Source organism: Diospyros lotus, chromosome 2, assembly GCF_014633365.1.
Source record: "Diospyros lotus cultivar Yz01 chromosome 2, ASM1463336v1, whole genome shotgun sequence".
Lineage (NCBI taxonomy): Eukaryota > Viridiplantae > Streptophyta > Magnoliopsida > Ericales > Ebenaceae > Diospyros > Diospyros lotus.
In genome coordinates this window covers 4,700,779-4,727,087 of record NC_068339.1, presented here as the reverse complement: position 1 = coordinate 4,727,087, position 26,309 = coordinate 4,700,779, and the positions used below count along the sequence as shown (strand labels likewise).

Genomic DNA, 26,309 nt, shown 5'->3' with positions numbered 1-26,309 from the left:
GGTTAGTGGGTTGATCTAAACACGTTAATACAATTATACACCAAATAACACGTTTAACAGGTGACACAGCATGACCCATTTAAATTAAACGGGTTAAACAGGTTAACAGGTGATACGACACGACACGTTTAATTAAACGGGTTAAACAAGTTGGGTCGTGTTACACGTTTAATAAACGTGTCGTGTTCGATTTTAAGAAATTTGACACGATTATTAAACAAGTCGTGTTTGGGTTATTTTGATACATATTATTCGTGTGTCTCAACACGACACGATTACGACCCTCCAACCCGTATTGGCACCTCTACATTCAAGTCAAATAAATTGAATCGATTCAAATTTTAATATATTAAAATTTAAAATAAAATGCTACAATATATAAACAAGATGAATACTTATAACAATTCAATACGTTCTTTTTCATTGAGCAAAATAAATTCTTTTTCATCCAATCTAAAAAAAAAAATCTCTATATATTGAATATCTAGAGAAAAATAATTTTTTTTATAATATAAAAATATTTTTTTAGTCTAACCAGGCTTCAAGTCCGCTGAAGGAAGCGGACTTGAAGTCCGCCCAGCATTGCTGGGCGTTGAGGATTTTTTCTTTAAAAAAATATTAAATTAATTAATAATAATATAATATTTATTAAAAACAATTTGGGCCCCTGAATAATGGGCCCAGGGAGGTCACACCGACCGCCCTGGTCCAGGGCCGGGCCTGTATCAGTGCATTTTCCAACAAGTTTAATATCAAGTTTTATTGATAAAGACTTCTAAATTTTTACAATTTGTTTGTTTGGTAAGAGTTTTAAGATATGGGGTAATGTTATATTAATTTGGTATCTCATTTAACATGGAATAATTTGGAAATTGTGATGATTTTAGTGGTGTAATTAGTCAATGACAGTGTCTATGAGTTCACTAAATTAAGCAACTCCAGAAGACACAAGTTAATATAATTTTATAATATGGCTAACATAGTAATCAAGGTAGTAGGACTCACATCATTAACTTTTGTCTATGTATGTCCATATATATAATAGTTGCATAAATAAACAACAGGGTCCGCTGAGCAATGAGCAATGAGCAATGATGATACTCTTTGGATAGCTAGAGCTTTGAAGTTGATCAGGTCCCAAAATCCAAATTAATTTCACTGTTGATTTCAAATAACTCATCACTTTGCAGCTTGAGTTTGAAGTGGATTCCACTCTTTACCATAACAGTCTACTACATCATCATATCTGTGATTATCAAAGCCAAGCGAGAGGAAGGCAAAGAAACTTTTCAAATTTATTAATTAAAAGACCTGCACCAAGAATAAGTTTTTAAGTAACTCAACCTCACAACATTGTAAGGTTTATGGCAATGAAACACCTAAACGAACCCACCCAAATACGAGACCGGCTATGGCTAGTTGACACCCACATTCCCGCCGGAAACTACCATTCTCATTAAACCTCCGTCCCAACCGCCATCGCTTGCGGATTCAACCACCGACTTCTTTTCCTCGTTGAAGCAGTACACCGGCGCTTGCCATTTGGGATCCTCAAGCACCTTCCCCACTTCAAATGTCATCACGTGTGCGCTGTATCCTGTGTAAATCAACCCAAGTAGTACTTAATGATGCGAACAGGAAAATTTAAACCCTAATAATCCACCAACAAATTTGTTCAGAAAATTCAATCATGCCGTCTCCAGTTTCCTCGATCTTTGAACCAAAATTGAGCGAGTAATTTTACGATTAAGCAGCTACAATTGGCTTCTTTTAGTACCTGAATAGAAGACCCAGAAGACCGGCCGTTTGGTGGCGACGTCCTCATAGTACCAGATGAAATCGAGCTTCTGCCACGCGTTGCAGAGGAAGCCATCCATGTAGCGGCGGCCGAGGTAGGTGGCGCCGTCGAGCCAGTTTGGCCGGAGAATCCCCACCTCGAGGTCCACCACTCTGCAAGTCTGGTCGGAATCCAAGGTGTAGAAGAAGGAGGTGCCGTTGGTCCACTCGAGGTCGTAGAGGAGGCTTCCCAGCTGGGTCTGGATGATGTTAAAGTTGCGGCCGTTGGGCCAGTCGTACCAGAGATCCACCATTTGCAGGGTGCCGCTTCGGTTCATGAAGAGCACCGAGTGGAACTGCAGTGGCCATGGGGTGGGGACCGGGTCGGGCTCCGTAGGTTCGGATGATGCTTTTGAAGGGAAACAGAGGAAGAGGAAGAGGAAAAGGAAGAGGTAGAAGGACACGGCCTTTGTTGCAGAGACCATTGCTTTTAGCTTCCTGTTCGGAGAATTCCTCCTCTTTGTTGTGCTGAAGCCTGAAGAACAAGGGCATGAAATGACAGTTGTGGTGGAGATTTCATCATCCCATACATACGTACATACATACCCAGCCACCCAGAAGGGTGTAATGTCATGTGATGTGATTTCAAAGGGGTGGTCATCCAACAGTAGTACTTAAATGGAGACTCTCTTCATTTTGCAACCGCAAGAGACGACGATAACACGGCGACTGAGATTGAGCGGTGATTGATTTCGGCCACCTGGGCCCTAATTTTGGGCCAAATATATATATACTAGTGTATACCCGTGCCTAAAGGCACGGTGTAAATAATATTAAGATTAAAATATAATAATATTTATTAATATTATAAAAAAAATTATAAACATTGAACAAAAAATAGAAATTAAAATTATTATATACTTGTTAATGTTTTATAATAAAAAAAATTACTAAATCTATATAATAAAACACATTAGTAAGTGCTCTACTGAATAAATTAAATTAAATATTAAACAATACATGCCAGCCATCATCGACCGTCGGGAACTTTTGGAGCCCCCGACAGCGGCCGGTTGGGGGCCTGCAAGTCATCTCAGACCGCCATCATGCCCCTGTCAACCCTCGCAACGCCTCGCCCCCATCCGCATTGCCTCTCACCCGTCGTCGACCCTCTCTTCCCTCCTTACGCTATCGCACCTACTGATGGCGTGGGTGAGTGGGTATGTGAGAGAGAGAGGAGGGGCAATGAGTGAGGGAGTGGGGAGAAATGGTGCGATAGAAGGGAAGAGAGAAGCAGTGAATGAGTGGTCGTTGCACCCGTAGGCCCCCCACTTGTCGTCGTCCCTCACACCCCTTTCACTGCCATCACACCTGCCCACCCCCCACCCGTTGTCGACCCTCCATTCCCCCACCGCTGTCGCACCTGTTGATGGGTGGGAACATCATTCATCTCAGCCAATTTCAACCATTAATATATATTTAAAATTCATCTCAACTATTAAAATGTGTCTCTGCGCTACTTTACATATTTTTAAATATTCTCCTGCTTTATTATATAGATGATAATTATAATAATAATTTTAATAATTTTGGAATAAGAAATCAAAAAATAAAGAAATCGTCCTAGATAAATTATAAGGGTTTTTTTATTTAATTTTATCTTTATTATATAAAAAGACTGTTTTTAATTATTTATAATCGTCCTATATGATAAATTTAATTTTTTATTAAACAGCAAATCATAACTGAATTCAGTGCCATACTCATTTTCTTTGCTTTATCACTAACATATTCTAGGCAAATGATTTGCTTGGTTTTGGGCTTGAAGTTTTTAAAGTATATGAGGATAGATAATTACAGAAAATTTCATAAAATATAGTGACATTTTAAAATAAGAAATCGTCTTACATAAATAAAAAAATAAGACTGTTTTTAGTTGTTTACAATCGTCCTATATGACTTTCGGGGTTCCCCGAACCCAGCGTCCGCCATGGGCGAGCCAATGCCCCCTCCCCCCGCCCGTCAGTCGCTGATGGCCACCACCAACCCCCCATCGCCCATCAACGTTCGCTGAACCCAACGGCCGTCATGGGTAGTAGCCAACGCCCCTCGCTCCTCGCCTGCCGTTGATGGCCACCTCCCCCACCGTTAATATTATTTACACCGTATCTTTAGGCAAGAGTATACGCTAGTATATATATATATATATAAAAAAAGTTATTATAACTATATTTATCTTTATTTTGAATTTAATAAAAATAGAATTCTAAGAAAAGACATCATTTATCTTTATTTTGAAAATAAAATTCTAAAAAATTTATATATAATACATTTATCCAATATAATATTTACTACCACCCAAATTCTATATAAAATGAATTTATGCATTTTTATACTTTAGTGAAGACTTATTTAAAATATAAAAATAATGAATGAGCAAAAAAATAAAAATACATATAATTACTCTTAATAACTTAATTATGTCTTTAAAATAAAAAAATTTAACTCTTCAATTCTTCCATTATAATCAATTATATAAATTTTAACTATCATATTGAGTGATCACGTGTGCTTGCTTGCTGTAATACCAACATTGCTTTTAAAAATCAAAAACCCAAAAAAATTTCAATTCCATCTTTGAGAGGAATGACTTCAGAATGCATTGATATGCAGCGGGCTCATTTCCCTACAACAAAATGCAACCTAAACCCAAAGGATGAATGAATACTGAAGCCTCCATGGATCAACCATTCAATTAGACCCAAACCCAAATTTACAACATATACATACATAAACCACAAACCAACTTTTCATTCCAGGATTTTGAGATATTGACCAAATTCTGAAGCTTCCAACAGAATTTTGAGCACATTAACTGGAAATTATAATCAACTAAGTTCCTTCTATTAAGTATTTTCAGCACAGCATTTCTTTTCTTTCCTTTTATTTTTTCTTCCTGCAACACACGGCCACTGCCCGCTGGCTTGGCCTCCGCGACCAACACCCCACCGCCGCCATCAGCCGTTCGTCGCCGCGGGGCATCTCCCGCGCCTTTGCCTGCGCGCACAGACCGCCATCGCTGTTCGCCGCATCCGACCGCCATTGGTCATGCCTCCTACCGCCGCATCCAGCTCGCTGCATGCTTCAGGCTCCATTGCTCTCTGTACTGTATTTATATAGAGATGGATAGAGGGAGTCTGCCTGTGTGTATAAAAGAGGGATGGGTGGGTGGGTGGGTGGGAGGGAGGGAGAGAGAGAGAAACAGAGAGGGGGCCTGGAGACGGGGATGGGTGGGTGGGTGGGAAGGAGAGAGAGAGAGAAAGAGAGAGAGAGAGAGTGAGATTTTTAATGGTTGCTGTTGGGGCGGGAAAATTTTTAATCCCAGCCATCAATCTATCTGAAACTAATCTCAACCATCAAAATGTCTATAGATTTGAGACAATTCAAAAACAGTGCTGTTTTATTATATAGATTATTCGGATACTTATTATTTACTCTTTAACGAACAGAACAATGACACTTATATAAACACAAAAGTTTGTAAAGATTTTATGTCCTCAAGCAGTATTTTTGTATTTGATTTTCTTTTTCTTTTTTGTTACTTAGTTGTGTCTTCAAGACAGGAAATAATTTGGTGATGAGGTGATGGAGGTTGCACCCGAGACGGGGACAGAAGATAATTCCCGCGTTTGACCAAGCCCATTGGGCTGATTACCATTTGATTTTGCGAGCACCGAGCAGGGTCTGGCGGCAAATTGCGCGAAGAGCGATATTTCTGCTTTATATTCTCATCTCTCTCTCTGTCTCTCTCTATTTCCCTCTTTCCAGCTCGGAGAAAATTGAGAACTGTAACGAAAATGGAGGGAGAAACGGATGTCGCAGATCAGCATCATTCCAGGGAATCGACGGGCGACAAGGAGAAAGATTTGGAAACGGATAGCGAGGGGGAAGAGAGAGAAGAAGAGAAGCACAGAGATCGCAAGGCGGAGAAGAGAGCGAGGGCAAAGGAGAGGAGAGAGAAGAGGCGCCAGCAGATTTCCCTCCTTCGCACCATTCCTTATTCCGATCACCAGAGGTATTTTCTTTTAGTATTTTACTGTAAATTCGCCCTTCAACTTTTTTCCTTTTTTGCTTTCTCATGATAAGATGATGAGAAACTAACCCTAGATTTTCGATCTAGTGCGTTTTGGCAGAATCTAGGATAAGAGTATTTTGATTTCGTAATTATTACTTCGTTCATGCCTCGAAATAATAAATCTCCAGAGCCAGATTGGGTGTTTGTCCAATCGGACAAGTGTTCTGTAGTCACGCCTTCTATGGTTTTGTTGTCTTCAATTTATGTCAACGCCCGCCTGTTGATGATACAATACATTCCTGCTCTTGGGTGTTTAAGCACTTCTCCTTTATGTCAATTTTATTCCCCGGTGATTTCTTTTATCCAGTAAATGATTGTGTTGAGGATAACATTTTATATGGACTGGAGTTTTTAGGTGGTGGTCGAAAGATACTATTGCTGTGGTGACTGGAGCAAACAGAGGGATTGGGTTTGAGATTGTACATCAACTTGCAACGCATGGTGTGACGGTTGTTCTGACATCAAGAGATGCTGCTGTTGGTGAAGAAGCAGCAAAGGTCTTGCAAGAAGGAGGCTTGAATGTTCTCTTCCATCAACTGGATATTGTGAACCCTTCATCAATCAAAGTATTCACTGAGTGGCTGCAACATAACTATGGTGGTATAGATATTCTGGTAAATTGTCAATCCCATAGTTTAATGGCCTTGTCTATTATTGTTGTTCACAGACCTCTCTGCAGTGTTATATAATTTAGTCACAGATTTCTTCCCTTTTCTTTCTGTTGAAAACAATGGCAAGGTTCTTTACCTTTGCCAAACTTGGGTTTGGTTAGAATTACTTGATATTAAGGTTTTCAGAGAAATTAATTTGCTGGAAAACCTCACTGCATAATAGTGAAAATGGAGTTAGAGAACATTGAAAATTGTATGTTTACAAATAAACCTGCTCTTGTAGAATGACAAACGGTTTATACATTTTGCTGAACTAGCCAGGTGCATATTGATTTCTTTTTAGTGGCCAGATGAATTTTGCTCTGTCTTATAGCCAGGTGCATATTGAAAGTGATCGTTATACTTTTAATAAGGGACCAGTCCAAACTTGTACAGGTAAACAATGCAGGTGTGAGCTTCAATTATGGACCAGACAGTCATCTTGAGTCTGCTGAACAGGTTATTACAACCAATTACTATGGCACCAAAAACATGATTGAAGCTATGATCCCATTAATGAGGCCTTCCACTTCAGGGGCTCGCATTATTAATGTTAGCTCACGGTTAGGGAGACTTAATGGCAGGCGAAATGTAAGTGTATGCTTTAATTTTTCCTTTCCTATCCTTACTGCTCTTTTGTCCCCCAACTTTGAGAAAGTAGATGGAAGCAGGATCTTTTTGTTTTGGATGACAAATGTTGCTGGTCCGGAACTTTTTAGTAGGCATGCTGATAGGCCTCATTTACCAAACGGGTCTGCACTTAAACTTCATCTCCTCCCTGCAAAATTTTATCAAGTATCCAATGCCCCTGAAGCTTAAGGTCAACATTCTTTGTGCGTTATAAATATGAAGTGCAAACTAGGGTAATAATTTTTAATGCATTAGACCTTTTTATTGTTGTTCATTACTTTCAGAACATTAAACATTCTATTCCATTGACTTGGAGTATCAAAATTCTATTTCTGTTTTACCTTTTCCGCTGTAGAAGATAGTAGTCGTGTGTCATTCCTTCAGAGTTTTCCTTTTTCTGTCTCTCTTTCTCTTGTCTTTTTAATTTTCTCTAAAAGGGAATTGTGCAACCCGTTAGAAATAGCAGTTCCTCTATGCTAGTGGGAATGTAGGATTTCTCAACAAATAACAAAGAAAAGAATACTTTATCAAACCAAAAGATGATTCTAACCTTAAATGTCATTTTATAATCTATCAATATAATAGACAAATTTAGTTTTCAAATGATTTTTTTTCTTTCCCTATCATTTTCCATGCTTTATTTTCTTTTCCTGCCAGAAATCCAAATTTCAAACAAAGCCTTTCCGACTGTTTTCTCACTTTCATGTTCTCTCTCTTTCTCCAGCACCAGTTAGTTTGTTGGAATGGTGTCCACTCTATGAATTGGTTAGACATAGGCTTACTCCAACCTTATTTCTCCAAGACAGTATTACAATTTATCTAATTAGGTGTGAATTGAAGCAAAGCCCATGTTTAGGAGTCTTTGTTCATTTAATTTGCTGAACGTTTTTTACTCTTGACAGAGAATTGGAGATGTCACTTTAAGACGGAAACTGGAAGATGTGGACTCACTGTCTGAGGAACTAATTGATAGGACTGTGACTACATTTTTGGAACAAGTAAAAGATGGCAGCTGGACATCTGGTGGATGGCCTCAGACATATACAGACTACTCAATGTCTAAACTTGCAGTTAATGCTTATACCAGGCTAATGGCCAAGGTACTTTGGGACCGGCCCGAGGGCCAGAAGATATATATCAATTGCTACTGCCCAGGCTGGGTGAAGACCGCCATGACTGGTTGGGCAGGGAATATTACACCAGAGGAAGGGGCTGACACTTGTGTTTGGCTTGCCCTGCTTCCAAACCAGGAGGTGACTGGGAAGTTCTTTGCTGAGAGACGCGAGATAAATTTTTAGAGCAGTAGGATCGGTGCCTTGCATCAGGATTTACTTCAAGTTTCAGCTTTGGTTCGGGAAGAAGAAATTCTTCAACAGCTGAGAAAAATGAAGAGAAGCGGTGCCAAGAAAGTGTTGTTAACTGGTCTGTTGAAGGAGACTCTGGGAAGAAAGTGAGCAACTGTCACTGGTGTGATGTGCAGGGAAGTTATCAATTGCTCTTGCTCATCTTTGGTTTGTGCTAATCTTTTTCAGAATCTTTGTACCTACGAACTGAGGAGTTTACAAGCATTTGGCGATGGGCGAAAATGCAACACTTTGGTGCATTTCTGTTCATTGATTCATGCATTTTTCATGCTACAAACTTTGCTGTAGAAGACCTTTGTATTACTTTTTTTTTTTTTTCTTAATAATTTTTTGGTAGTTTTATCATCATCTCTTTTAGTTATTGTTCCCAAGTGTTATGATTTATACTGCATGTATATGTGTGTGCAAATGTTTAAATTACTCCTTAAATTGGCCACTAATAATAAGAGTCATAAAATAACTAAAACACCCTTTGTATACTTGGAAGTACTCCTTCAAAATGTGCTGGCTGCTATTTGGTTGGCCTTGACATGAATCTGAAAATATCCTGGGTGATTGAATCAACTTTATTTATAAAATATCAATCATATACCACTTTGTTGTGTTGTCACGTGTTTGATTTCAGTTTAGGTAGAAGCATAAAACGGGTTGAGACATGGGCCAAGTGGGCTGGCCCATTTTGGCGCAGACATAACTGAACTGGGTCAAAAATGATGTGTTTTGTGCTGGCCTTATAGTGAGTTATATGGCATGCAAAACATGCAAAAGTTCAGTAATAATAAGTGAACCCCACAAAATCCGCATGAAACTTTTGTGGGGCGACAAGAAGGTCAAATCTGGTTGGCTGGGTGGAGTTAGATCAGATCAACATATGTATTAAAACAACACGTAACGTAATCATACATCAATTTCATTTCTTTGCCTTTTATCTGAAGCTGGGTGCTGGATGATAATGACGTTACATGTCCCATTTCCCTATGTCCTTTGGGAAAATGTTACATTCAAAAATAGAATAGACCTCGTAACTCATTCGCGCCAAACATAACATACACCCTAGTTTTCTCATTTCTGACATATCTTGTGGGAATCGCCCAACTATGTCGCAAGCAGTGACGTAGCTGAACTACAAAATGAAATTTTATGTAGAATTGTTACATTCAAAATATTTGGATAAATTCAGCTAGCATTTAAGATGTCTCTGATTAAATAAACTTTTGGACTCAAATTATCAAAAAAATAAAATAAAAGCAGTGATTTCTCTCCATCATCACTCGAACACGTGGCGCTCGTAGCCACTCATCTTGATTACTGGTTTCAAATTTGTCAGGTTTGATTGTCACCATTTACGGCTCTGCTCGACCTATATAAGAGAGTTCTATATATAATTCCATGGGAACTCAGTTGGCCTCTGGATCATCGCCCCGTTGTAGGTCTATCAATTTGATTTTTGATATTTGATTTCTTTCTCATCTGGGTTTGCTGTTTCTTCCCTCAACTTGTTCATGTATCTTTCTGCTCTTTCTCGTCTTGATTTCTTCATTAAACTGTTTAAAATTCAGTTCTTTCTGATTCGGTATGTGGTGTGGTGGTTTGTTTTGCTTTCCCCTGGTAACGATTTTCTGTTTAGCTCCAATTCGTCTGCCGTCTATACTGAATTTCTTTGCAGTTCTTTTTTGAATTTATGGTTTTTAACTGACCCGTATGTAGATACTAGTTTGATTTAGATTATGTTGATGAATGAGGCATAAAGAGAGTAGAAAAGAAACTCTTATTTTCTGTAATTTCTTCTTTTCAACTTAAGATTAAAATGATTTACAGAAAATTGTGGCATTCAAAAGTGGGAATTATTATATATTTGATTTGAAACATTTGTCTTAATGAAGATAAAGTTTGTGTTTTTTTTTTTTTTCTCTCTTGACGGGCAGAACTTTTTATAGAACAGTTATGATATAAAAAAATTGATAGGATTACCCCAAACCCATCACTTTAGTCTTGTTCTTTTCAATACCAGAAGCATACCCCAGTGCAAGAGGCTCTCCCTTTGTCAGGGTTTAAGGAAGGTCGTAATTGTACGTAGCTTTTTCCTTGCTTTTCCACGAAGAGATTATTTCCACAATTCAAACCCATGACTTTCCTATCGCAAAGGAGCACCTTACCCTTTCAATACTAAGAATGAAACCCACCCTTTTTGGAGTTCAAACCCTTGTTCTTTTTACCCTAGCCATCTTTGCCGACTCAAGTTTTATTCATTCTGATGGTCTTTGTTTGGAGTTTCTTTTCTGTTGGATTCTGGTTTCTGTTCTCCTGATGAGACCAGCTAACCGGCTTCATCTTTGCTCTGGGTTTCTCTTCTGAAGTTCCTTGATTTTGGAATTTATTCTGCAATTGCTCTGGATTAGAAGATTTTAATACCAGGTTTTAGCTAACACGTATGGTATCAAAATTTACCAAATCATGTAAATGAGATCATGTATGACTTGTTCTGTTACTGCTACTACACTAACGCAATCATAGTTGTTAATTATTTATTTGACCATTTTTCTTTTCTTTTCTCTTTTTTAAGGTATCTTTTCTTGTTGGTTTCTAATTCATTTGGTTATCATGCTTTCACCAGAATTTGGCATCAACAGGAAAAAAATGTCAACTTGTTTGCAAATTTGGTCATGTTGGTTAGTGACTCTACTGGTGGCTTTAACCCTTCCGAGTTCACAAGCTCATGTAAAGAATGAAAATGGTTTGAAAACTTCTGTCTTTTTATCACCTAAGTTTGAACTTGGACCGGGATCAGTGGTGAACAAATTCTACTACGACATTGACTTTCCAAGAGGTCATATTGCTCTCAAGAGTTTCAATGCAGAAGTAGTTGATGAGGCTGGAAACTCTATCCCCCTTCATGAAACTTATCTTCACCACTGGGTTACATTCAGATACCATCATCGTAAAGGTGTTGAAGTTCCTAAATACAATGGCAACCTGGGTTTTCACCAGTCCGATATTCTCATGGTGAGAAATTCTGGACCATGTGCGAATGGTCTTGGGCAATATTTTGGCCTTGGATCTGAAACAAGAAGAACAGCCACACAAGTGCCCGATCCTTATGGTATAGAAGTTGGTAATCCAGCTGAAATTCCTCCTGGATATGAGGAGAGATGGATGATGAATGTCCATGCAATTGACACAAGGGACGTAGAAGATAAGTTGGGATGTACAGAGTGCAGGTGTGATCTCTATAATGTCACAATAGATGAATATGGTCGTCCTTTAAGGCCAGGTTACATAGGTGGCTTGAAATGCTGCCATGATGAGACACAATGCAGGCTTAGAGAGGGCTTTGAGGGTGCCAGGAGAGGCCTTTACATGAGATATACAGTTAAATGGGTTGATTGGGATACTTCCATTGTGCCTGTTAAAATTTATATTTTTGATGTGACTGATATGTGGAAAAAATTGGATTCTGGATCGGGTAATAAACATTTTTGCCTGGTGAGTGAACTTTGCTTACATGTTATATTTTTATCTTTAGAAAATGATGAATAATAGACTTGTTTGATCGGGGTTAGTATCCAGTATGTGGATCTAAAAACTCAGTTCATAGTTGCTATAGTTAGGCAATCCACTTTTTAAAAGTACAATGCCTTAAACATCCTAATATTTTAGGGCCAGGCTCATAAGCTACATGCCACAAGTTTCTTTAATAGAGGTGCTCTTTGCCTCGTACATGCTATGCCCACATTTATGATTAAGAAGAAGAAAGAAAAAGGGAAAAAAGTTATTACATATTGGCACACTCAAGGTAAATTGAACTGTAAGGGTTTTCATGCATGTTAGTGGGTTATTTTAGAAGACTAGCAACAGTTTAAAAATGTTGATTTTTATGTAAAAAATTATGAAATGGGAAAAATCATATAATACTTGGAACTTCTGAAACCAACAGGATTAGGAAAAATCAAAAGTCCTATGGAAATATGAGTTTCTTGTTGTCTTTTGCTATGTATTTTTTTCATTTATATCCAGATCCTAAGTTCATTGAACTTTCTCTATCTCAGGTTGAGTATGATGTTGTATCTTGCTCGTCAACAGATTTAACTAATGATAGCTGCACTGACACCAGGAGAGTAAGCCTGGCTATGCCAAAAGGCGGTACTGTTGTCTATGCTGTTGCACACCAGCACACAGGAGGAATTGGTTCAACTCTTTATGGAGAGGTAATTTCCAACATTTAAATTTCTTATTTGCATTTGTCTCATTAAAGATCACATTTATCCTCATTTTGTTGAACTTAGCCTCCTTTATTCCCATTTCTGGAGGTTTTCTTGGAGTTGGAAATTTCGTTTGAGATTTATCATCAAGCGATGCTTCTGCCAAGCAAACTAGTTATCTATAACTGCCCATGTCTCAGCCCGTCTGTGTTCACAATCTTGGAACATTAATTAAGTTATTTTATCTCCAATCATGCTTTCCAAATTAATGATCATACTGTCAAAGACCATAAAACTTATGGGGGCTTAACCTAATTTTCCTTCTGCATTTCTGCATATGGCTCTAATGCCTCTCTACATTTCTTACCATAGAAGTTAAAAATGCAGAGTTCTATTTGCTTTATTTTCTCCTTTCTTGGCGATATGTAGGCTGATGGTGCTTGATTAATTTTTTTTTTTCTTCTCAAAATACAAATTGCTTTTGTATTTACGAATAGATAAAACTTGGGATCTCTATAAGGTGGATCGACTACATTCACTGGACTATTATGACTTTTGAAAAAGGAACTGTGTTCTGGGAAAAATTTTCCCATATTTGCTGTCCTAACACTATTCTTGATGCTTCTGGTATTGCAAGGATAATTGGTCAATGTATAAATGTTGTTAGTGACAAGCAAAAAATAAAATAAAATAATTGCTTGTCTGCACATGCAGCTTCTGTGAGTCTATTGTTTGCTTCAAGCTCCACCTAGTCCCTCCTTTTTCCATCTGCGTCAATTTAATTTGCATAAAATTGATATACAGAGTTGTCTGCTTTATTACTTACACTCAGCTCTAACCAAGAAATTAGCCCATTCATTGTTTTAGTCTTACCAACGGAATGCAATGCAATTATCTTATATAACGCAGTGATGATATTCTCTACTTCTCAATATATTTGTGTGGTGGATTGTGTTAGGATGGACGGATCATATGCTCTTCAATACCAACTTATGGAGATGGGATTGAAGCAGGAAATGAGAGTGGTTATATTGTTGGAATGTCCACCTGTTATCCTCGTGCAAACTCTGTAAAGATATCTGATGGGGAGACTCTCGTCTTGGAATCTAATTACAGTAGGAAGCAGAGGCATACTGGAGTCATGGGACTGTTCTACCTTTTGGTTGCCGATGCAGAACCGAAGCCCAATTCTTCTCTTCATGTTCCATCTGAGGTAAGATGTTAACTAGCTTCTCTCTCGATAAATCTTGTTTGTGATCGTATTGCACTTGAGTAATGCTTATAAGCGTAGTGATGCACCTGTCATAGCACTGATGGGGACACACTGGATAATTGCAACCGTGAGGCTTTCGAGGCGACTTACTCTCATTTGTGTGTATTTTGAGTCATTGAGCCGCAATGTCAGCTGATTCAATTTCCCTGAAGTTGTTAGCAGAATAAGGATTTCAACTTCCAATAGAATAAGTGACCCATGGTCCCAATAAATCTGCTTTGTCTTCTACACTAACAATTCACTGCTGAATGATCAAAATAAGAGAAAGCTGTTTGAGAAGGCAATAACATTGTTGAGCCTGTTTGAACGGGGTGGCCCGTACCCTGGGGGCTGTTATGTTAGTTGAATATTGGGCCAATGTAATAGGTTGTAGGCCTTGATTAGTAGGTTGTAGGCCTTGTGTAAATAAAGGCCCACAATAAGCATAGCTGGAGGAATGTTCCAGCATGCTACTGGGCAAGTTGTTAAACGAGTGGGTGGGATAACCATTTTTGGCATCCATTTAGGCCATAGATCAGTATAAAAGCAACTGATCTAAGCCTACCCCACATGTTGAATGAAATTTGAAAATTAGTTTCCCTCTCAATTCTCGTTCTCTTTGATCTCTCAATTCTCTCCCACATTCTCTTACGACCCACCATTCTCAAGCGATTGAGAATTCACTTGTCAGATTAGGAATCTAACAAATTAGTATCAGAGCACTTTTCTGGCCGACATTTCCCGAAGGTTGAGATACAATGGTTGACAGAGGTGCAATAGCAGGTAGGAAATATGGAGGATGTGATCGGAGCGGTGGACAAGAAGTTGGAAGACGTGGCAAATCGGTTGCAGGGAGATATGTGCAACCAGATCTGAGAGGAGATGTGGGAGCATAGCAACATGGTTCGAGATCAGATGCATCAATTCATGCTGATGTTCTCAAACCAGGCGCATGTAAGAATATCCTCGGACTTTCTCCCTCACGAGCAATTGGATCCAATACTTCTAGGTATTGGCACGAGTCATAGGACGGTAGGATCGTCTGAATTGGGGGTTGAACCAGTGGGAATGGGTGAAGGAGCAGTGGAGAGGAGGCCAAGAATTGTGGTGAATTCGGGTCACTCTAATTTTCCAATGCCCAAATTAGAATTGTCGATGTTTGATGAGACTAAACCAAGATGGTGGATCCGGAGATGAGAGAAGTTATTCAATATCCACTTGGTGGCTAAGGACCAAAAAGTATGGCCGCAACATACCTAAATGATGTAGGAGATATATGGTTCCAGGGCTAGTTTAGGGTGAGAGAAGGCTACAGTTGGGATGAATTCGCTAGGGGACTCTGTGAAAGGTTTAGCAAATGGAGGACAGTAGATATTGTAGAAGAATTCAACAAATTGAAGCAAATGGGGACGGTTCATGAGTATCAGCTCAAATTTGAAGAGCTGAAATCGCTTATGCTCCACAAAAACCTTTACTTGACAGAAGAGTATTTTGTGTTTGAGTTTCATCAGTGAACTGAATGATGATCTTAGATCCATGGTAAAGATGATGAGAGCAAGATCAGTGCAGGAGGCAACAGAAGATGCACTATTACAAGAATTGACCGTTGAGGCTTTAATGAAGAAGCAGAGGGGGCAGAGCAGGGGAATGAATCCAGGGATGATGTTGTCTGGAGGGAGGATCCAGAACAAGGAAAATTTTAGAGGAGGAACAGGGGTGAAGTATTTGACCAATGCACCCCATGACTCAAGCTTACCCCTGAGAGACAAGGTCATTGAGTAGAGAAGGATTGTGGGTTTGTGCTTTAGGTGAAGGGACATATATACCCCTAGGCACCAATGCAAGAAACAACTACTCCTATTGGAAGGAGCAGAAGGGAAAGAAGAGAAAGAGATCACCGTGGAAGAAGAAGAGGAAGAAGAGGGAGGAGGGGCCATTTCCTTACATGCTATAAAAGGAATGGCTAGTAGCAAGATTATAAAAGTGGGGGGTAAGGTCCAAGATAACACCCTCATGGTCTTAATTGACCATGGGAGTACCCACAGTTTCATAGATAAGGACACGGCTAAAAAGATGAAGTGGCCATTAGCCAGCACCCAACCATTGTCTGTAACCGTGGCTAATGGAAGCTGGGTCATCAGCAAATCTGCATGCTTTGGATTTTGCTGGGAAATGCAAGGGGAAGACTACTAGGTTAACCTAAAGTTGTTGAAGTTAGGGGGATGCCACATTGTTCTCAGGGTTTGATTGGATAAGGGGAGTGTTGGAGAGTCCTATGATCCGAGGGAACCTCAAGGTAAAAATAAGAGTCCAAAGCAAAGAAGGAGACTACAATTGATGTGGGCTTCGGTTGTGGGCTGGCGCATCAAGATAAAGGTGGAGAAAAAGAAGGATAAAAATAAGATAAGACTCCTAATCAAGTAGAAGAATTTATAGGAATAGATTTGTAAATTATCTTGTAAATATTCTCAATTATGTTGCTTATCATCTGCTAGAATTTAGGAACTGATAACATAGAATGCTGTATATAAGTCTTATTTCATGTGAAATCAAGTATGTTTTGGATTTCCACCAAATCAATCTCTTGTTTCTAGGGTTCCTTACTTTAGGAACCAAATTTGTTCATGGTATCAGAGCTCGGCTCTTCTTAGTCCAAAGATCTGAATCAGATGAAGCCTCAAGACCGTGAGAATGCAGCCCCAACTGCAGTGGAGTCTTCCTTGAGTTCGGATCTTCAACAATCAGCGACTTCAACTGCTGGAGCGCCTAACAGCACTCTTTCCTTGGATAGTCATACTTTGCATATCACCCAACATAGGTTGAACGGAAGAAACTTTAGAGAATGGTTTCAATCCGTAACCTTGGTGATTAAAGGCAAAGGGAAATACGGCTACCTCACAGGTACAATCCAAACTCCACTAGAAAATTCAGTAGAATATCAAAGATGGGAGATAGAAAATTCGATTTTGATGGCTTGGATTATCAATTCTATGGAGCCTAAGATAGGCCGACCCTATCTGTTTTACAAAACAGCCAAAGAAGTGTGGGAGGCTGTTCAGGAAATCTATTCTGATCTCGAAAATACAGCCCAATGCTTTGAGATTAGGGCTGCAATTTGGAATACCAAGCAGGGCAATCTTGGAGTGACTGAATACTACAATAACCTAGTGGAACTATGGCAGGAGATGGATCTATTTTATGATCCTAGCTGGAAGTGTGCAGATGATAGCCAAAAGTATAGCAAAATACTGGAAAAAGAGAGAATCTTTGATTTTCTCCAAGGGCTCAATCCAGATTTAGATGAGGTAAGAGGAAGATTGTTGGGTACAAAGCCTTTACCATCTCTTCGGGAGGTGTTTGCCGAGGTTAGACGGGAAGAAAGCAGAAAAAGAGTTATGCTACCAACAATCGAACCTAATTCAGGATCAGCCCTTACAGCTGCAAGAAAAGAAGACATTCCAAAGGATAAGCAATGGTGTGAACATTGCAATCGGCCTTATCACACCAAGAGTACATGCTGGAAGCTGCATGGGAAACCCCCAAACTGGAAACTGAAACCGAAGAAGGACAGATCGGCTTATGCTGCAACAAGTGTACCCACTAGTGAAAAAGGAGCAGGTATGGGATTAACTACTGATCAAATTGACTTCTTACAGAAACTGTTACAAAGCTCATATATTGCAAAGGAATCAGATGAGGCAGCACCAAATTATTCAGCATCTATGGCACAAAAAGGTCAGTTCCTTTCTCTGGTTGCTAGGAGAATGAATAAGAGTCATTGGATAGTAGATACCGGGGCATCCGACCACATGACCGGATCTACTACTGCTCTTGATAATTTTCAGATAGGGGATAAGGATCTAACTGTTTTGATGGCTGATGGATCTCAATCATTGGTGAAAGGAAAGGGAAGTGTTTGTGTTGCTGATTTATTACTAAAATCAGTATTGCTTGTGCCAAACCTAAGTTGTAATCTGTTATCAGTAAGCAAACTAACAAGAGACTTGGATTGTATTGTAACATTCTTTCCTCCATATTGCATTTTTCAGGACCGATCCTCGGGGAAGGTGATTGGCAGTGCTGAGGAGAAGGAGGGACTTTACTGGCTCTCTGATAATAAGGAGTCTCTTAGTCAAGTTTGTCATAGATTTTCTCTTATGGTTAGTTCAGATTCTGAAATTTTGTTATGGCATAAACGCCTTGGTCATCCTAGCTTTTCCTATTTGAAACACTTGTACCCTAACCTATTTATCAATAAAGAAAAAATGGTACTTAAGTGTGATCATTGCATCCTTGCTAAACAAACTCATGGTACTTATCAATCAGTCCCTTATACTCCTTCTAAACCATTTTATTTGATCCATAGTGATATATGGGGACCGGCTATAGTACCAAATCTAAATGGGGCAAGATGGTTTATAACTTTTATTGATGACCATACAAGAGTGTGTTGGGTATACTTGATGAAAGAAAAATCTGAGGCATGTGCAATCTTTCAAACTTTCCATAAACTCATTTTAAATGTCTTTCAGTCCTCTATTTGTATCCTTAGGACTGACAATGGTCGGGAATACTTCTCCCACTCGTTTACCCAATATCTTACTATTAATGGGATCTTCCATCAAAGCACTTGTCCCTATACCCCTCAACAAAATGGAATAGCTGAAAGGAAAAATCGACACTTGCTTGAGGTGGCTAGATCTCTTATGTTTACAAGTTCCATGCCTAATAGATATTGGGGGGAGACAGTTCTAACAGCTGCATATCTAATTAATAGGCTGCCTACCAAAGTCTTGAAGTACCAAGTCCCACTACAAAATCTCACTTCCATCTTTCCCCATGCTCATATTCTAAATACTCTTCCTCCCAAGGTTCTTGGATGTGTGGTGTATGTCCATCAAACCAGTCCAAATCAGCATAAACTTGAACCAAGAGCATTAAAGTGTATATTCATTGGGTATTCTCTTACCCAAAAGGGTTATAAATGTTTCTGCCCTACATCACAAAAAGTCTTCATCTCTTGTGATGTAACATTTATGGAAAGTGAGTCATATTACCAAAATAACTCTCTACAATTGAAAGATAATCATTGGGATCCAGCAGTACCTATGCCTATTTCATTACCTATACCTCAGCTTAACCAAAATAGTGGTTTTAATCAAATTGCTGCAGCTGATTCTCCCCAGCCAGCATGCTCTAAACCTAATCACCCGAGCCTATTACCTTCTCAAGAACCCCAAATCTCAGCTGAATCTATGGAAACTGATTTAGGGGACAACTTGAATCTAGAAAAGCCAATACAAGTCTACTCAAGAAGAGGAAAACAACCAGCTCCTCAAAACTGCCAACTGCTAGAACCGAGGGAAAGTCCAGTGAATGAAGAAGAAGTTACAGCTGTTGACAGTGACTTGCATCTCCCTATTGCTGTTAGAAAAGGGGTAAGATCATGTGTAAAGCATCCTATTTCAAATTACTTGATATATTCCAGGTTATCTCCTGAATTCAAGGCTTTCACAGCTCATTTAGATACAGTGGCTATACCTCGGAATATTCAAGAGGCACTAAATGATCCCAAGTGGAAAGAGGCAGTGATGGAAGAGATGAAGGCACTAAAAGGTAACCACACATGGGAAGTTGTTGACTTTCCGGAAAACAAGAAGATCATAGGCTGCAAATGGGTATTCACCATCAAATACAAATCAGATGGGAGTGTGGACAGATATAAGGCTAGGCTGGTTGCCCAAGGTTTCTCTCAAACCTATGGGATAGATTATGAGGAGACATTCGCACCAGTCGCAAAACTAAATTCTATAAGGGTACTGTTATCTATTGCTGTAAACATGGATTGGGAATTGCTCCAATTTGACATAAAAAATGCATTCTTGAATGGGGAGTTAGAAGAAGAAGTATATATGCGGATTCCACCTGGTTTTGATACTGAAGAAAGTGGAAAGGTGTGCAAATTACAAAAATCTCTCTATGGATTGAAACAGTCTCCAAGGGCATGGTTCAAAAAATTCAGCTCTACTCTCATTAAATTTGGATACAAACAAGGTGATGCCGACCATACTCTCTTTGTTAAACATGCTGCTAATGGAAAAAAGTGTATCTTAATTGTGTATGTAGATGATATAATCATTACAGGAGATGATACTCATGAGATAGCAGCCCTGAAACAGAAATTGAAAGAAGAATTTGAAGTCAAAGACTTTGGTGAAATGAAGTACTTTCTTGGAATGGAAGTAGCAAGGAGCAAACTAGGTATAGTTATCTCCCAACGAAAATATACTCTAGATCTCCTAAAAGAAACTGGAATGTTGGGATGCAAACCTAGGTATACTCCACTAGGAAGAAATTGGAAATATGTGAAAAAGGATGATGACTTGGTGGTTGATAAAGATAGATATCAAAGACTCGTAGGGAGGTTAATTTATCTCTCTCTAACTCGCCCAGATATAGCATACGCAGTGAGTATTGTTAGCCAGTATATATATGCATGCTCCAACCCAACAACATATGACAGCTGTGTATCACATATTGAGATACTTAAAAGGAACTCCTGGTAAGGGATTGTTATTTCAAAAGAGCGATGAAATAGGAGCTGAAGGGTTTTCTGATGCAGATTGGGCTGGATCAATAACAGATAGTCGATCAACATCAGGGTTTTGCACTAAATTATGGGGAAACCTAGTTACATGGAGAAGCAAGAAACAATCAGTAGTGGCAAGAAGCAGTGCAGAAACAGAATTTAGGGCAATAGCTCAAGGCATATGTGAGCTTATTTGGCTGATGAGGCTTATGGAGGACCTACAAATACCTTTGACTCAACCAACAAAACTATATAGCGACAGCAAGTCAGCCATATGCATTGTTAATAACCCAGTACAGCATGATAGAATGAAACACGTCAGGATTGATCGCAACTTCATCCAAAGAGAAATTAATGAAGGAGGCATAAATCTACTTTACATTCCGACAACAGAGCAGATAGTAGATGTGTTGACTAAAGCCATGTCAAGAACTGGTTTTGAGATCCTTATCAACAAGCTAGGAATGAGAGATATCTATTCCTTAGCTTGAGGGGGGGTGTTGGAGAGTCCTATGATCCGAGGGAACCTCAAGGTAAAAATAAGAGTCCAAAGCAAAGAAGGAGACTGCAATTGATGTGGGCTTCGGTTGTGGGCTGGCGCATCAAGATAAAGGTGGAGAAAAAGAAGGATAAAAATAAGATAAGACTCCTAATCAAGTAGGAGAATTTATAGGAATAGATTTGTAAATTATCTTGTAAATATTCTCAATTATGTTGCTTATCATCTGCTAGAATTTAGGAACTGATAACATAGAATGCTGTATATAAGTCTTATTTCATGTGAAATCAAGTATGTTTTGGATTTCCACCAAATCAGTCTCTTGTTTCTAGGGTTCCTTACTTTAGGAACCAAATTTGTTCAGGGAGTAAGTCCAATTAGCTTTGATTTTAACAAAATGGAGGTTACCCTAAAGAAAGATGGAAGGAGGGTAGTATTACAAGGGAATATGGAAGTGGGGACATGCAAGATGATCAGGGGGAAGAAGTTGCAAAGGTTGTTCAAGAAGAAGATGTCATAGGTAGCCCAAATATTCTCAATTGAGGCTACTAAACAGTTGGAATTAGAGGTTGAAGGAAGCTCTCAACAGGGAGACTCATCACTCATAGCCACTTGGCAGGTACACGAATTGGCTCTCCTTGATATACTTTTAATTGAATACCAAGATCTGTTTGTAGAGCCTAAAGCCCTTCCACCTCAAAGATCCTTGGACCACACCATACCCCTTTTATCTAATTTTATCTAATGTTGAACTGGTGAACATTAGGTCCTACCGATACCCCCCTAAAACTCAAATCTAAAATCGAGAAACTTGTCAAGGAAATGCTAACCCAATCTATGAACCAGCCAACCATAGCCCATTTGCTTCCCCCATCCTATTGGTTAAGAAAAAAGATGGTACATGACGATTCTGTATCGATTACAGATAACTCAATGCCATTACCATTAAAGATAAATTTCCCATTCCTATCATTGAGGACCTCTTGGATGAACTTAAATATGCCTTTGTTTTCTCTAAGTTGGACCTATGGTCGGGATACCATCAAATTAGGATGGATCCTAACGACATTTCCAAGACAGCCTTCAAAACACACCATGACCACTTTGAATTCACTGTCATGCCCTTCGGCCTAACCAATGCACCACCCACATTCCAAGCCCTCATGAACCAAATATTGGAGCCTTACCTCAGAAAGTTTGTGTTGGTTTTCTTTGATGACATTTTGGTTTACTACCCCTCTTGTGACCAACACCTATACCACCTTAGGACATTTGAGATCTTGAGATTCAATAAATTGTATATCAAGAGGTCAAAGTGTGATTTCGCAAAAACAAGTGGAATACTTAGGACATATCATCTTAGGGGTTAGAGTAGGGATAGATCCCAAGAAGATTGAGGCAGTGGTGGCATGGCCAAAACCTACCAACATTAGGGCATTGAGAGGGTTCCTAAGGCTTACGGGGTACTACCGGAGGTTTGTAAGGAACCATGGGATAATAAGCAAACCACTAACCAAGATGTTGAAGAAGGATAGTTTTAAATGGAACCCTCTAGCAGAGAAAACTTTTGAGAAGGTGAAAAGAGCCCTAAGTGAAGTCTTAGTGCTAGGCCTACCCGATTTCAACAGGCCATTTGTGCTAGAGACTAATGCTAGCAACCATGGAATATGGGTAGTTCTTTCCTAGGATGGCAAGCTACTAGCCTTCCTAAGCCAATCCCTGGCCTCTAGACACTAAGGCCCCAGCATTTACAAGAAGGAACTGATGGCAGTGGAAATATGGGGACACTATTTGGAAAAGGGGGAAATTTTTTATAAAAACAGACCATAAAACCCTCAAATTCTTAATGCAATAGGGGTTGCATACCTAATTGCAGAAGAAGGGCATGACCAAGCTTATGGGATTGGATTATGTAATCCAATTCAGGAAGAGAAAAGAAAATGTTGCAACAGATGCCTTGTCTCGCTACCAAGAAGAGGGAATCTGTCAAGCCATTTTAACAGTAGTTCCAGATTGGCCTCAATTAAAGAAGTATGTTTAGGACTATGTGATAAGGTGTGATGTGTGCAAAAGGTGTAAGCATGAGATAATGGGTCATTTGGGCCTTCTACAACCCCTACCACTGCCTGACCAAGCATGGACTAACGTCACTATAGATTTTATAGAGGGGCTTCTGCAATCAAAGGGGAAGGACTGTATTATGGTGGCGGTGGACAAGTTCTCTAAATTCAACCACTTTATTGGCTTATCTCACCCATACACAGCACAAGAAGTCGCAAGGATATTCATGGATAGTGTGGTGAAGCTGCATGGCATACCATAATCCATAGTTTCAGATAGGGATTGAATATTTACCAGCTTATTCTAAAAGGAGGTGATGAGGTTGCTCGGCACTAAGCTGTTGATGTCTACGACCTATCGCCCTGAAACTAATGGCCAATCAGAAAGGGTGAATCAATCCTTGGAGCCATAGTTAAGGTGTTTCAGTTTCCTGTAACCCAAGGGATGGCACAAATGGTTGACAGTTGCCCAATGGCGGTACAAATCAAGTTTCCACAGCTCCATTTAGATGACACCATTTGAGGCCCTCTATGGCTTTAAATCAAGGCTCCTTCTAGCTTTTGGAGGACACTCTATCGTGGCAATTGTAGGGACTTACTTGCAACATAGACAAGAGGCTATGAGATTGGTGTAGGCAGAATTGGCCAAGGCAAAAAAACAGAATGAAGCAGATGGCCGACAAGAAAAGAAGTGAATGGGTATTCTCTGTGGGGGATGAGGTTTACCTAAAGCTTGGCTAACAACATCTCAAGACCTTATCCCATCAGCCAATCTCCAAGTTAAGCCCCGAGTACTATGGGCCATTTCCCATAGTAGAGAAGATCGGAACAATGGCCTACAAATTGTAACTACCGGAGGAGAGACAAATGCACCTAGTGTTCCAAGTCTCCCTTCTCAAGAAGGCCATAGGTGCATAAAGATTCAGTACCTCACTGCCTCCCATGGTCGAAGAAGAAAATAAGGAAGCCATGCCCTCAGCCATCTTAGGTAGAAGAGTGGTTCACAGAAATGGAGCCCCCCTCATCCAGGTCCTAGTCAAATGGCCATCTTTTCGTGAGGACAACAACACTTGGGAGTATCTCCCAGACCTTCTCTGAAAATTTTCCAACTCTACCAGCCTATTGCACAACACTTGGGATTGTTATGTTAATTGAATATTAGGACAATGTAATAGGTTGTACACCTTGATTAGTAGGTTGTAGGCCTTGTGTAAATAAAGGCCCATGGATAAGCATAACTGGAGGAATGTTCCAGCATGCTATCGGGAACATGCTAGAACATTGAAGGTGGATTTCCTATAGACAGGCACTTCAAAAAAAGAAAAACTGAAGGTGGATTTTCTATATACCAAGGATCTACCGAAGACTACTTACCAAAGACTCAGTTTGAAGATGTGAAGATCCAAGTTGGATTTCCTTAATATTTACAACCCAACTTGAGGGGAAGTGTAAAAAACGTGTACAAGAAATATAGACTGTTAGGCAAAATATAAATGCAGTTTTTCATTCATTACACAATTATTTATTTCCTAAATGGCAGTTTTTTCTGTGTAACTGCCTTCATATAAGCAGTTACCATTTGTGTATAAATGTGTCCAATCTGAATAATAAAGTGAGAAGTTTTGAGTTTACAATCCAAAACTTCTTCATGGTATCAAAGTGGTGAGATAGAGTTTAGAGAGCGAGAGAGAGAGCGATGAATATGGTCATAGAACGAAGCCACAATCATAGATCAACCACTGCCCATCTTCGATCATCTCCATATCTTCACCCGCCATTATTGTAGCCATAGCCACAACCGTCTCTCTAGTCCTGCAAAAAAAGAAAATACACATCAAATCAAATCTTAATCAGCCTTTGTGGGGGAGGGGGGTTGTCAGTTATATCTCTAGAGGAATTGAAGAATGACGTTGGTTGCAATACTAGTAAAATAAATTTATTGTCAATGAAAACACAAGTAGTCGGAGTAAATGTCATCCTTCACAAGACGACACAAGAAATCTAAAATGCTGCAAAGGAGAAGTATTCCAACATTAAAGACACAACAGAAGCGTTGTCAAGGTGACCTCTCAAACATCCAATATTTTAATCATCTAACTAAAATAGTGGCAACAACTCAACATATTCAAAAGTGATCTAAGTAGACAAACACTTCATAAAAAGAAAAATTAAAGGTGGATTTCCTACATACCGAGAATCTATCGGAGATTACCTATCGAAGACTCAATTTGAAAATATGAAGATCCAAACTGGGCTTCCTTAATATTTCTAGCCCAACTTAAAAGGGAGTGCAGAAAAATGTGTACAAGAAATATAGATAGTCAAGCAAAATATAGAAACATTTTTTTCATTTATTATACAGTTGTTTATTTCTTAAGTAGTAGTTTTTTATGTGTGTAACTACTTCCATATGAACAGTTATTATTTGTGTATAAATATGTTCAATCCAAGTAATGAAGTGAGAAGTTTTAAGGAGTTCACAGTCTAAAATTTCTTCACTATTTAATTTGGATACCAAAGGGCTGTTACTTTGATTAATTACCATAAAACTTCTAGTGGTACTTGTTATTAAATTTTTAGTTTCTTATTTTTCTTGATTTTTGCGTTTGATTTGACCCCTTTAACAAACTTACCGTCTACCCTGTGGTGCTGTTTGCTTTCTTGCAGAAGCATGAACAGATGACACCAGCTCTTTCTCTATGGGGTGTAGCCTTGTTTGGAGGTGCAATAGCTGTAGCCATAGTTGCTGCTTACAGAAAGAAGAGCGAAAGAGGAGATGGCTACCAATCAATCCCTACTTAAATTTAGTGCAAAAGTTTTGGCTGTTGTATGTAACTTGATAGACATTTAGCCAGAGTATGGTGAAACTAGATGGTGAACATGTAAAACCAGAATAAATGGATGCTCTGTGATCTCCAAACCGGTTCATGAATATGTATTTAATGTATTCAGACCTGCTGAGTATGAATACCATTCTGTGTTTGCCATAAATCCTGAATTTCAAGTTGGATGGACGGACGACCGTTGTGGATATGCTGACATTTGTAATTGGTGTTGGATCGGTGGCCTTGCGTTTCAAGGAACGATTATAATTCTAGAATCGATGTTCAATCTAATTACCTAACAAATCTCTGTACTCATATTATTCTAACCCA

The 26,309-nt window shown here is 39.2% G+C and overlaps 3 protein-coding genes across 11 annotated transcripts in view; 2 read left to right on the top strand and 1 right to left on the bottom strand.

Annotated features, from left to right (window-relative positions):
• LOC127794194 (uncharacterized protein At4g14100-like) overlaps nt 1-2,429 on the bottom strand; it is a 69,830-nt gene extending 67,401 nt beyond the window's left edge. The window contains exons 1-2 of one of the 2 annotated variants that reach the window (XR_008021583.1): nt 1,778-2,429; nt 1,312-1,597 (exon numbers count right to left, since the gene is read on the bottom strand). Coding sequence is in view for 1 of the 2 variants with exons in the window: in XM_052325132.1 (XP_052181092.1) it covers nt 1,416-1,597; nt 1,778-2,261 (666 nt within the window). In the remaining variant the exon portion in view is untranslated. Of the gene's footprint in view, nt 1-1,271; nt 1,598-1,777 lie in introns of those variants that run through there. The other variant, XM_052325132.1, reaches the window with a different exon arrangement.
• The window catches only part of LOC127794193 (uncharacterized), a 74,804-nt gene extending 65,901 nt beyond the window's left edge, over nt 1-8,903 (top strand). The window contains exons 1-4 of one of the 3 annotated variants that reach the window (XM_052325129.1): nt 5,511-5,851; nt 6,267-6,525; nt 6,958-7,152; nt 8,094-8,903. In XM_052325129.1, the coding sequence (XP_052181089.1) occupies nt 5,634-5,851; nt 6,267-6,525; nt 6,958-7,152; nt 8,094-8,489 (1,068 nt within the window). In that variant the 5' untranslated portion in view covers nt 5,511-5,633 and the 3' untranslated portion in view covers nt 8,490-8,903. Of the gene's footprint in view, nt 1-5,510; nt 5,852-6,266; nt 6,526-6,957; nt 7,153-8,093 lie in introns of those variants that run through there. The other 2 variants (XM_052325131.1, XM_052325130.1) reach the window with 2 other exon arrangements.
• A 913-nt stretch (nt 8,904-9,816) lies between these two features.
• Nucleotides 9,817-26,187, top strand: LOC127794191 (uncharacterized). Of its 6 annotated transcripts, none has more exons than XM_052325120.1 (6): nt 9,817-9,981; nt 11,170-12,038; nt 12,602-12,760; nt 13,713-13,967; nt 18,056-18,166; nt 25,822-26,187. In XM_052325120.1, exons 2-6 carry the CDS (start codon nt 11,193-11,195, stop codon nt 25,954-25,956), a joined length of 1,506 nt encoding a protein of 501 aa, XP_052181080.1. In that variant the 5' UTR covers nt 9,817-9,981; nt 11,170-11,192; the 3' UTR covers nt 25,957-26,187. The 6 variants fall into 6 exon arrangements, with proteins under 6 accessions (XP_052181080.1, XP_052181081.1, XP_052181079.1 ...); XM_052325121.1 differs by having other exon boundaries at nt 9,867-9,985; XM_052325119.1 differs by having other exon boundaries at nt 9,899-10,059.
• The last annotated feature ends 122 nt before the right edge of the window (nt 26,188-26,309 follow it).